Genomic DNA, 12,012 nt, shown 5'->3' with positions numbered 1-12,012 from the left:
AGCAGTGGACTCCTCTGCTCTCCCTGCAGCAAGACTCAGTTTGTCCCAGGAACTCTGGGCTCCCTTCGGGACCACAGGTGAGGGAAGGTGTGGGGGGGAGAGGAGAGCAGCCTTACCTCTGAGGTACAAGGTGCTCCCCAAGGCATGGACACGCACATGGGCAGGGGCAGGGGGAAGAGGTGGAGGAAGGCAGCATCAGACGCCTTCAGCAGCCAAGCGAAGGCGCACGCTGGTGCCCGCTGTTGAGGTTTGGAGCCACGTGTGCCTTGAGAGCACTGCAAAAGGATTTTCAGAGGAAGAGGTTTCACGCCTCTTGCCTAAGGTCCTGAGGATGGACTCCAGCCTGCCTGGCACAGGCGGGCTCCCTCCCGTGGGGATCTCCATCCCCAGCCCGCCCCACAGCCCAGACCCTCCGTGCTCCGTGGGCTGATCCTGACCGTCTGTCCAGCACCTATTCAGCTCTGTGGCTCTTCCCTTCCCAGGCCTGTAAAGCACCAGGGTCCAGCCCTGGGCCATGGGTCTTTCTGGCCACTTTCTGCTCTCCTCAATTGACAAATCTGAGTTTGAGCCCTGCACGAGCAGAGCTGCATTTGCAAAAAAAGCTGAGTCCAGGGGAATTCCCTGCTGACTTGTCAGAGTGCAGAGACACCGGAGGGTGACGGCACCAGGGCAGCCCCCAGCTCCAGGCAGTGTTTGTGCCTGCAGACCCGCAGGGATACTGCAAACCGCCAAGGATCGGGAGTTTTGGATTAGCCATGGTTCAGCTGAACTGCCAGAGCAGAGCGGTGGCACTGCAGGATTTCCATGCGTGAGCAGAGGGACAGGGTCCCTCACCCTCTGAGGGCTTTTTGCATTGTAGGTCTCCTAACCGGGGCACTAGAATTCATGGCACTGTGTTATCCCGTGGTATCACGATCATTTATTTTGTCTACATGGGCAGGAGACCCTAGAAGGCACCTTTGCTGTGGGTCTGATTTTCCATCCCTTTGTCCTCTGCTCACCTCCTGCTCTGGCAGAGCCCAGGGGCCTTGGGGAACACACATTTGGGGATCCCCACATCTCTAGAGGGGCAGAGTGGAGAGACCACTGACTGGGAGTCAGTTCCCATCCTCCTGACCAGCTGTGTTGGTGCACACTTTGCTCTGCTGTGAGCGCTGCCTCTGGGCACCAGGTCGGGGGGAGGTCTGGAATCCTGTGCTGTAACACCTCGCACTTGCCCTAGGAGAAAAGATGATCGGAAAATTCAGTGTACCCCATAGATACTAGGGCTGATGTGAGGATGGAGGCATGCCTGTCCATACGCCAGCAGGCAGCAGAGCTGGACCCCAGCCCCACTAATGATGCACCCCATTTCTGCTAAATCCAGGGGCAGAAAACAGGCTGTCACATCTTGAGCATGGCTGGGCGCTGGCTTTTATCTCGGGTTGCAGTGAGGGTGGTGAGGAGCTATCTGGCACGGGGCTCACAGGGTGTGGGCGGTGATGGGCTGCCCGTGGGCGATAGAGGGGGAGCGGGGCACGGTGAGGGTGGTGGGGTCCCCACCCCCCGCTGTCAGGCCGATAGCTGAGTGTCGTGCGACATTGCTGGGGCTGGGGATGCCACATCGGCCCGAGCCTAGGGAATCCTCCTTATGGGGAGCGGCTGAGGGAACTGGGGGGGTTTAGTCTGGAGAAGAGAAGGCTGAGGGGAGACCTCATGGCCCTCTCCAACTCCCTGAGAGGAGGGTGCAGAGAGGGGGGATGAGTCTCTTGAGCCAAGGAACCAGCGGCAGGCCAAGAGGGAATGGCCTCAAGCTGCGCCAGGGCAGGGTCAGACTGGCTCTTAGGAAGGATTTCTTTGCAGAAGGGGTTGTTGGGCGTTGGAATGGGCTGCCCAGGGCAGGGGGGGAGTCCCCATCCCTGGAGGGGTTGAAGAGTCGGGCTGACCCAGCGCTGAGGGATCTGGTGGAGTTGGGAACGGTCAGGGTGAGGTTCATGGTTGGACTGGAGGAGCTTCAAGGGCTTTTCCAACCGAGATCATTCTGGGATTCTGTGAAACAAGGCAGAGCCCTGCGCTGGGAGCAGCGGTGCTGCAGCGGTGCGGCACGGTCCACCGTGCTGTGGTGGAGGCTCATCACACAGCTGCTCGCAGCTGGAAAACCCCACCTGGCTCCCCTGCTCTGTCACTCTTCCCCTCTGGGCCCCGGGAAGTGATGCATCCCCCATGTCCCTCACCCGAGCTGTCCCCCTCGGTGTCCCCTCCAGCCCAGAGCAGAGGGGGCAGGGGCCTGTGCCCTTCTTGTGCTGAGCAGATGAAAACCACAGCGAGGGGGAGGGCTGAGAGCAAACACCAACTCGGTTACAGGCAGGAAAAACGCTGCCTGAAATGAGAGTGTCTTGGAGACAGCTCGTCAGGAATAAAAAAGCTGCTTTTGCCTATTTCTGGATTGCTTTTGCCTGAGTTCTTGTGCTGAGGGATAACTCAGAAGCTGTTTAATTACATCTTTAGCTTTTCCCTGAAGCTTTTCCTGGCTCTTAGGCCTGACCTCGTGCCTCTCATCTCTTCACCTCACTCAGCTCTGAATCCCCCCCCCAACCTATGACACTGGACTGGCTTTAGGACCGAGTGTGTGCTGGTGAATCCCTTTTCAGGGAGGTAGGGACAGGGATGTGTGAACATCTCCTGCTGTGCCCTGGGGGTCCCTTGTGCATTTCTGCGGCCACCAACCCCCAACCTCCAGGCAGTGTCACCTGAGACCCAAATTTCAGACCCAGGAGGTTCCCTACAAAATTAAAGCCATACAGTAAAAGGCTCTAAGCCAATTAAAAAACACTTGCATGATAAGTAAGTCGTTATGTGGCGTGAAATTCAGGCCAGAGCAGTCAGAGCAAGGGGTGCTCTGCACCTCTTGGAGTTAGGCCTAGAGGGTACAAAGGGTTAAACCTGGATCCTGAAAGGAGAGATCCCTGTTAGGGGCAGAGAGGCATTCATTTAACCTGCAGTTATATTTTCCCTTAGTTTATTGTTACGGCAGAGAAACAATTTGAAATGTCTTTGTGTTGAAAGCAGAGTGCCTCAGGCAGTGAGCCACAGCTAAATTCGATAATTCTCCTTGGTAATAACATCAGGCTCTGCCTGTTTGCTGTAAAACCCCAATCTGCTCCGAACCTCCACCGCAGTGCGCCGGTACCTCTTCTGTTTATGGTCTTTTTTATTTTCCCTTTCCCTCCTACGGAAAAAAATTGCATTTTCAGAAATTCTCCTTGGCTTTCATGTTCAGGCTAGTAACCAGCCAGTCGCAGTCAGGAAAAGCTGTGTAAGTTATGGTGCTTTCAGAGCAGGCTGCTGCTGAGTTCGGCACCGACCACATCCTGACCAGGTTTACAGCAGCTGCTCTGCCCCTTTCCTTGCAGTCTGAGCATTATGGAAGGCTTTGCTCTGCTCCTGAATTTGGGGCTCACCTGGACAGGCACCTGAAGTCCCCTTTTGCCCCAAGCACCATTTTCTGGAGCAACCCTTTACATTAATGGGGCGGGGGGGGGAAGTTAGCTCTGGCCTTCAAGTGAGATCAAGGCACCAGTGCTAGACTGGACACAGCCAAAGGAACTGGGGGGGGCAGGAGGAGGCTGAAGCTCATGAATTCATGATATATGGATTTACAGCCCACAGTGGCTGTAAAAGGCCATTGCTGTTATGGACTTTCCACATGCAGAGGCATACAAGTCTACAATATGACCCTGACCTGATTAGCTGGCTGATTCACCTGCTATTCCTTTTCTGCACTGCCCATCCTACGGCATTTAAAGAGTTTAAAGAATTACTGTGAGTGTAAAAGAAGCCATTAAACGGAATCAATACGGCACCAAATGAGCTGGGATGACTTCAGCCTCTCTTCCTCCTCTCTTTCCTCTGCCTTCCCCCTTCCCCCAGCTCTTTGTGACCATCGTTACCGGTCCTGGGAAGCCGTGGCCCTGCTCCCACAGCTGCACCAGCAAACCAGACCCTGAACGGGTCCAGGCGTGGGACCAGGACCCGAGGCTTCTCACCACAAGCCACGTCTCTGCCTGCTTTTCTGCAGAGTCCAGAAAAACAGCATTCATTAACCACGTTTTCTAATATTAATACTGCAGTTAATAGTCTCCTCCAAGCCTCTGGGTTTGATGTTGTCCCGCTTGTCCCAGCTTCACAGTTCTCCTGATCTCTGCCACCCCTCCCCGAGCTTTTTCATGCTGCTGGTTCAAATGCAGAAGAAAAGCATCATTATCTTTTCTCTTTTAAAGTTCAGCTTTGCAGAGCTGAAAATGAGACTCTTATCACAGACGAGGCAAATGCATTGCTAATAATATACCCAGATGTAGCTTGGATTTTATTTTCAATGTGGGTCTGCCAGGAAATGCGGACTAGGGGATGAGAGAAGTGATACATGAAAAGGCCGTGCTAGGCCATTTATTTTCATCCCCCAGCTGAGCGCACAGCTGTTCTGGTCAGCTCTGTGCTCGGTTGTGCGCGTTGGCTGATGCCCATGGTGGGAATAGCTGCCGTGAATTTAGGATTGCACATATTAGATTTCGCTCTTTGAGGCCTGTCTTATTGAAAATTGACAACTTCTGAACTCTTCAGATCTTCTTAAGAACGAAGGGCGTGTTGACTGTGTGTCTGCTCTTTAGGTAAGGAACTAAAGCAAGCGCTGGCCACCTGCACGATACATTTATCTGTGCCGAGCAGCCTCCGCTCCACATTGTGTTATCAGACCACTCCGGGGCCTCGCTCGCTGCTGGAAGGGGCCTGTGGGCCTTGCCTGGGATCCAGAAATTTTAAAAATTAATAATTCCTCCCAGGACCCTGCGGCAAGGAGCTGAAATGTGACCGCAGAGGTGAATCCCGCCTGGATCGTAGTGATGGGCTTGTGCCACTGCTCAGCGTGGCTCTGATGAGATCGATGGACCAGTATTGATCCGTAACTGGAGCGGGTCAGAGGTCTGGATGAAAACTCCTAGACTGCCTGCAGACAGACCCAAAGCCCACGGTCTTGTCAGGACACCCCCCACCTCCTGCACCCTGGCTTTGCCTGTCTGAGCATGGGTGCCAGTCTTGGACCAGCCGGGATCGGGGCAACGCACCGAATCATGACAAACTCACACCAGTTTGTTGAAGGAGGGGGCACTGCCAGGAGCAAATGCTGCTGCACTCTGCACAAGCTCCCAATTTATTCCCACCTGTTTACACAGGTTCGTTTTTACTTTTACAGCCTACTGACTTTCAGGTTTTGCCTCTTTACTGCTCACCACGCTCTGCAGGGGGTGTTTTTTACTGCTGTTTTTCACACAACACGGTGTTACATAATGCTGCCTCAGTTTCCCACGATCATTCTTCTGACCTCAAGGTCAGTTTACATTTTGCTAACCCCCAAGTCTTAATTCCCACATGCAGGAGCAGAGCTTCACCTGAAGGCTGAAAAACAGGGGAACACCCATGTAGTTCAATGGGAAAGTGACCCCCAGAGTCACCCACAGGCCCTTGGTCAGACCCTGAGCTGGGGGGGATGGTTGTAACATGGTGGGTCCTGCTGTCCTTGTGCAAAGCGTTTAATGTCGCGGCAGGGGGAGGCCAGGGAAGGGCCTGCCTTGGTAATACTGTACACACACCAAAAGGGTGGAGGAGCCTCTGCCCCAGTCACAACCTCCCCTGCCCTGGCATCCCACACAGGTATTCCCCGAAACCTGGAGCACGAGGGGGTGATCTCTGTTTCATGAACACCAAGCACAGCTGCGCCTCCATGGGTCTCCAACACGTGGTTCAGGTGTGGAGGAACTGGGCTAGCAGGCCAACATTTTCCACCCTTTTGCCTGATGAAAGGCGCAGGCTTAGGAAAACTTACAGGAGCATCTCTGCGGGTCTGTGTGTCCAGAGCTGCAGAGTTGTGGCCAAGGGCAACAGCACTCGGCATCCCTGAGAGCCTGCTCCCGTGCAGAGGGGTCTGTGAAGAGCCCAAGTTCATAAATCAGGTCACCTGTCCCATCAGAAAAATACCCCTCGAGTTTAGAGAGCCGAGTGGAGAGTGCAGAGGACTCAAAGGTTGGGTGCTGCTGGCATGAAGCTGTGGTGAAACACCGTGCAGGTGGGTCAGTGCGGTCTGCAGGGCACGGGGCAGCACGTGCGTGCCTGTGGTGAGCAGGCAGTCACGGCAAAAGGAGGCAGAGATAAGGGGGTGTTGTGTCCTGAGCCTGCCCGTTAAGCAAGTCCCAGGGCCTTTTCCTTGAAGACCACACCTTGCTGCAGACTGACCACTCCATGGACAGACTGACTGATGGGGACCCCCCCCACCGGCCCCAGCCAATGACCCCCCCTGCGCAGGACGGGGAGGAGCTGCTGGCAGGGGATAAAAGCCTCCGTGGGGTCCGCAGCTCAGCTACGGGGTCTGTGTCCTCCTGCGACGCCGAGCAAAGCCTCCACCCGCCACCATGGTGCACTGGACAGCCGAGGAGAAGCAGCTCATCACCAGCGTCTGGGGCAAGGTCAACGTGGAGGAATGCGGTGCCGAGGCCCTGGCCAGGTAGGTCCCGCTCCGGGGCATCTGCTCGGCTGCAGCCGGGATAGAGAAACTGTGGTGATTGCATTTGGAAGTGTTAATGTGTCTGTGTGTCTGCTTGTGTCCCTCTGCCTCTCCCCAGGCTGCTGATCGTCTACCCCTGGACCCAGAGGTTCTTCGATAACTTTGGGAACCTCTCCAGCCCCACCGCCATCATCGGCAACCCCAAGGTCCGCGCCCACGGCAAGAAAGTGCTCACCTCCTTCGGGGATGCCGTCAAGAACCTGGAAAACCTCAAGGCGACCTTCTCCAAGCTGTCCGAGCTGCACTGCGAGAAGCTGCACGTGGACCCCGAGAACTTCAGGGTGAGCTGCACTCGGAGCTTGACCCTCTCTCCTTCCACCCTGCAGAATATCTCAGCGCCTGGGGGGTTTCAAACAAGCATCAATAACACGTATTTTAGTTACCAAACAGAAAGGGGCTAGCTTGGATGGAAGTTGGGGGAGAGGGGAAGGTTAGGTTGCAGGTCGTGGGGGGTTTGGTGACAAATATGGGAGATGCTCTGAAAGCCTGGGGGCTTGTGCATGGCTTGAGAAAAGTGGCAGAAGGATGCCGGGAGGCTGAGTGAGGCTGAGGGTGGAGAGCGGGGAGGGATGTCCTGCTGTGTAGGTGCCACGGGCAGCCGCTCCCTGGCACCTCCTGGCCCCAAGGATGGGGCCCACTTCGTCTCCCCTTTTTCCAAGTCTGGCAGACATGGGGGGAGAGGGAAAAACAAATGTGGGATGCTCAGAGGCCGGACACTGATAGGAAGAGTTTCAGACTGGGATTAGAGACAGAGAGGACAGGTCTGAGCGGGGGGACAAGGTCAGCAGATGAGGGAGGGGAACAGGAGGGAGATGAAGCAAAAGAGATCAGGGTGCAGGGGGTGAGAAGTCACTGTGGGTGAAGAGAGGGAGCAGTTCAGGCTCAGTGATTGAGAGGGCTGGATGTGGCTGATGGCCTCTGTTTCAGTCTCTGTTTAAGACTGATTTGGGGGATGTAGCAGGTAGACCTCACACTGACCCTAGCCCTCAAGTAGGCATGTGTTTTCACAGCACAAAAAAAAAAAAAAAAAAAGCAGAAAATGTCTGGAAATAAGGTAATAAGGTCTAGAGGATGGAAAAAGCAGGTGTGAGAAGAAGCAGAGACAGAGCAGGAGGATACTGCTGCATATGGTCAGCACAGAACTATTTTCCTGCACAGAGAATTCAGTTTCCCTGGGTCACAGCCTCCAGGACCCTCCAGAGAGCCGGGAGAGAGCCGGGTTCCCTCCAGCCCCTGGTCCCCGGGTCCTGTGCAGGGCGAAGGGCTACTCAGCACCGTGCTGACCTGATTTCCTTCCTTCTCCTCTGCAGCTCCTGGGAGACATCCTCATCATTGTGCTGGCTGCGCACTTCACCAAGGACTTCACCCCTGCCTGCCAGGCCACTTGGCAGAAGCTGGTCGGCGTGGTGGCCCATGCTCTGGCCTACAAGTACCATTAAACACTCGGGAGGGAGATGTGTCTGTAACAGTCAATAAAAACCCACATTTTCTGGACTCCTTAGTGTGCTTCTGTGTCTTGTGGCTGCCTGTGGGGTGGGAGGGAGGGAGCAAGGGCCATGAAAGGGGGAAGATGTGCTGTGGGCTGCTGGGAGCATCCCCCTCCAGAAAGGCAGCCAGGCTGGCCAAAGGGGAGCTGCTTTTCCCGACTATTTGGGGTCTCCCTGAGAGGCATCAGCCTGCTTGGAGCTGCCCCTTCCTGCCTGCCCGCTGGGGTCCTGGGTCTCCACACACAAAGTGATGCTGGGGTGTCCCTCACGCAGGGAGCTCCGGTGGCACATCGGGGGATACCGGCCTCTAAACCAGCGATGGGCATGTCCCAGCCCACCCAGTACCTCTGGGCTGGCTGAAACTGCTGGGGTGGGGGCAGATTTATGGCCTGTTCTGTGCAGAGGCCAAGCAAGGGCCCCTCTGGCCCTAAACCTCTCCACCCATAATACATACAAGGATGTAATTTTGTAGAGATTCACTGAAGCTATCTTAGATTAGGCAGAAATGTGGCCCTTTGTTTTTTAGTACTGATGTATTTTTAAGAAGTTGATCAAAAGCATTTTCTGAATCAGCGATGAAAAGGCTCTTACCATGACTCTTGTGCATTTTGATCAGAATACGGTATCTAAAAGAAAATGCGTATGATCCCAAGAGGAGGGGATGAGGGCAGCTTTTAAACAGGACCAACCACGGCTTTTTTTTCAACTCAGATTGGCTCAGTGGAAGAATGTTTTTTCACTGCAATGGAAGGATTCTGTGTAAGCACATCAGCTTCATCAACACTTTTCCAGGAATAACTTAAAAAACAACAAGGACAGACCTGTGGGTGTCTCAGAACGATGAATTCCTTGCTTTGCATGATTTAGGAATACATTTTCTGCCTTTCTTCTGATAAAGCAGGGATTTGCACTTACAGCCTCTCTATATACACAGACAGCCTGTCTCACAGGCAAAGGATCCAGCCCCACCAGCGGTGCCAAGAACACCAGGGCTGGGGAAAAGGAAAACTAAAAAACCCCAGAAACCAGCCCAGCTTTCCCACAGCGCGTCACTCTTCTTTCAGTCAGCAAACGGGCACTTCAGCAGGATTTCAGGGGTGGGACCGTTCTCAGTGTCTTGTTCCCGTTAGCACAAAAGTGCAGTTCAAAACCCTGGAAGTTGCCACCAAACAGGAAAAGTTTTCCTGCGCTTGGAGCACGGGCAGACATAACATTAGGGAAGTGCCTGCAGGTGCATCCAGCAGCACACACTCTGTTCAGGTGTTTCCACCTCTGGGTCCCAAACCAGCTTGTTTGTGCAGTGGCTGTGGACCTCACCAAGATGTTTTTGCCCCGGTCTGGGACTGTTGTTATCATTCTGCTGCTCCTCTCCCACGCTGTGCCATGGGCACGTCCCCGTGGTGATGCGGAGCGTGTCCTGCTCCCTGACTGCGCTGCAGCTGGCGCCTGCATGGTCCTGTCAGCCTTAATCTGCAATTAGAGGTCTGGGCAAGGGCAGGACGCGGTGCTGGCAGCGCAGAGCCAGCGTGCCAGGCTCCCCGTGAGAGCTGCCCCTCTCTCGTGTGAAGCACGAGCAAAGTTACGACGACCACCAGCCCGTCTGGCCCCAAAGCGGGTAGAGGCGAGCCCTGGATGACCACCACGGCCAGCCTGGTGTGGGAGCGATGCTGCCTGGTCCCAGCAGTGTTGCCTCAACAGCTCTCACAGCTCTTTAGGGAGGAAGCGGCATCAGTTGTGCTGCCTTCCTTTGCAGCACAGGGGCAGTGGCTTGACCAAAGCACCTCCAGGAGCTGGTGGGAAAGCAGGAATGAAACGTGTCTTTCCAGAGGCCATCCCCCTGTGCAGACTGGCCTCTTTGGGGAGGGGGGCCCAGCCTCAGCAGCGCAGCCGCGGGGGGAAAAAGCAGTGCTGGTGGTTTGCCATGAGGTCAAACGGCCCTCGGGATGTTTCTGCCGAGTGACGCCGGGACACTGGGGAGCCCCGCGATGCCCGGGGGACGGTGACCCCCCAGCTTGGTCCTTAGCAGCTGGCTGGCAGCAGTCAGCTCGTGTTCAGGACCTGCCTCCTGCCTTGCCCTCTGTTACGCCCGTTCCAGTGAGCCCCGGGATCTCTGCAGGGGGCAAACAGCCTCTGGGAGCCCAGAGTCCCTCCAAAGCGGTTCCAGCCCTCCGTGGCCCAGCCAAGCTGCCACACATCCCCGTTTCTCTGCTGCTTCCACTCAGGCTGGGGGGAAGGAGCGAGCTCCTGCCCTCAGCTGGGAGACCACGAGATGCTGGCACAGTCTGAGAGGAGCCCAGACAGGGCTGTTCAGCTGGGCAAGGAAAATCACAACAACTAAACTGGGAACAAAGACACCCTCGAGACCTGCTGGCTTAAGACACGAGAAATGGCATGTCTGGAGGAGAGAGGAGGAGGGCTGGCCTGGATCCAGAGCGGCAGAGGCCGGGTACAGCTGCCACTCCTGCTGATAAGGGCTCTGGTAAAGCTTGGCGCGGGACACTGCCTGCTGCAATCAGAGTGACCAATAAATTCTGCTTGTTTCAGAAAGGCTGTCACTGAAGCTGTCTTTTGCCACTGTCAGGATGGTTTAACTATAAAAAGGGAAGGTTCCCATCCATGGAAGTGGGCATGGCCCAGTGTGGGGCCAAGAGATGAAGAGTGGCTTAGGGGATCTTCCACCCACACCAAAGGGAACAGCTGGCTGGAAGGATGCTCGAGGAAAGAGTCCTGAGCATAGTGAAACCCATCCCAGGCAGAGCAAAAGGGCCCCTGCTTTTAGTTCTGGGGATAAGAATGCTGCAAGGCATTGCTGTGGGTGCACTGGGAGAGAACATCTCCCTTTGACTCTCTGAACTGCAAAAAAAGCTACAGAAATTACCTCTACTTGGCACGTTACAATGAGCATTTCCCCCCTGACCCTGTGCCACCGAACAGCCCCCTCAGCAGACAACCCCTGCGCTGGCAGCTCTGAGCATCCAAAAATTACCAGCCAGGCCTCTTCCCCCAAGCCATAAAGCAGGCGATTTTAAAATGTACTTAAAACGAACCCTTTCTCATAAAAATGGATGAGATGGATGGATTCCCTGGAGAAGCCCCAAGCAGAGGACAGGTCTGGGACTGTCTGGGCTGTGGTGCCTTTGTGGTTTGCCAAGTGTCTCCGTGCTGTCTCACAGCGTATTGGGCTGCTCACGGCAAACGCTCGTGGTGTCCCGGCCGAGATCACCCTGCAGGCACCTTCGGGGCCGATTCTGCTTCACTGTGAGCTCGTGCCTCTGACAATGTTACGGACCACTGCCCAGCAGTGGGAAACCACCTCCGGGCCTGCCCAGCATAACAAGTTTCTTTAAAATGTCTTTGTGGCTGACTAATGTTAAAACTAAAAAGCCTTTGGAAGTTTTTCACGGGGAGTTTAATCTCATGCTTTCTCCTTCTGTCAGCTGATAACTGCCCTGTGGTGCTAATGCAATTGCTGGAGATGATGTGAGAAGCACTTGAAAGGACTCATTTGCCAGGATGGGAGGATGTTCTCCAGCAGGGACACGGCGAGCTCCGGACAGGCTGCTGCCCACTGCAGTCAGCGAGGAGGAGCTGGGGAGGGAGAAGGAAGGAAAGGTAAGGCGAAGCTCAGCAAGCCCCAGGAGTTCATCCTTTGCCTCTTCTCTTGGTTTAGCATCTCAGCTCATGGCCCTCGTGGGATGGTGCAGCTGAGCTGTGCCAGTGCTGAGGTACCGCAGGACTGATGCTGCCAGTTCACCAGTCCACTCTGCTAATAAAGGATCTGGAAGCTGTGTCTGCAGAGCAATTTACTGATGTTGCAGCCTCCTCATTTCTCATGTCTATATTAACTAAGAAAGCACATGCATGAACCAATTTGCACCCACAGCAGAACTAGAGTTGCAATGAGAGAATTTAGTTTTAAGGTCGGGTCAGCAG

The 12,012-nt window shown here is 55.0% G+C and overlaps 1 protein-coding gene across 1 annotated transcript in view; it reads left to right on the top strand.

Moving 5' to 3' along the window:
- The window catches only part of LOC141919976 (hemoglobin subunit rho), a 118,228-nt gene extending 110,182 nt beyond the window's left edge, over positions 1-8,046 (top strand). Inside the window, exons 2-4 of the mRNA XM_074816640.1 lie at positions 6,426-6,532; positions 6,651-6,873; positions 7,903-8,046. Coding sequence (XP_074672741.1) covers positions 6,441-6,532; positions 6,651-6,873; positions 7,903-8,031 — 444 coding nt within the window. The 5' untranslated portion in view covers positions 6,426-6,440 and the 3' untranslated portion in view covers positions 8,032-8,046. The remainder of the gene's footprint in view (positions 1-6,425; positions 6,533-6,650; positions 6,874-7,902) is intronic.
- The last annotated feature ends 3,966 nt before the right edge of the window (positions 8,047-12,012 follow it).

Source organism: Strix aluco, chromosome 2 (genome assembly GCF_031877795.1).
Source record: "Strix aluco isolate bStrAlu1 chromosome 2, bStrAlu1.hap1, whole genome shotgun sequence".
Classification (NCBI taxonomy): Eukaryota; Metazoa; Chordata; class Aves; order Strigiformes; family Strigidae; genus Strix; species Strix aluco.
The sequence above is the reverse complement of the archived record's forward strand: the minus strand, read 5'-3'. Positions and strand labels throughout refer to the sequence as shown.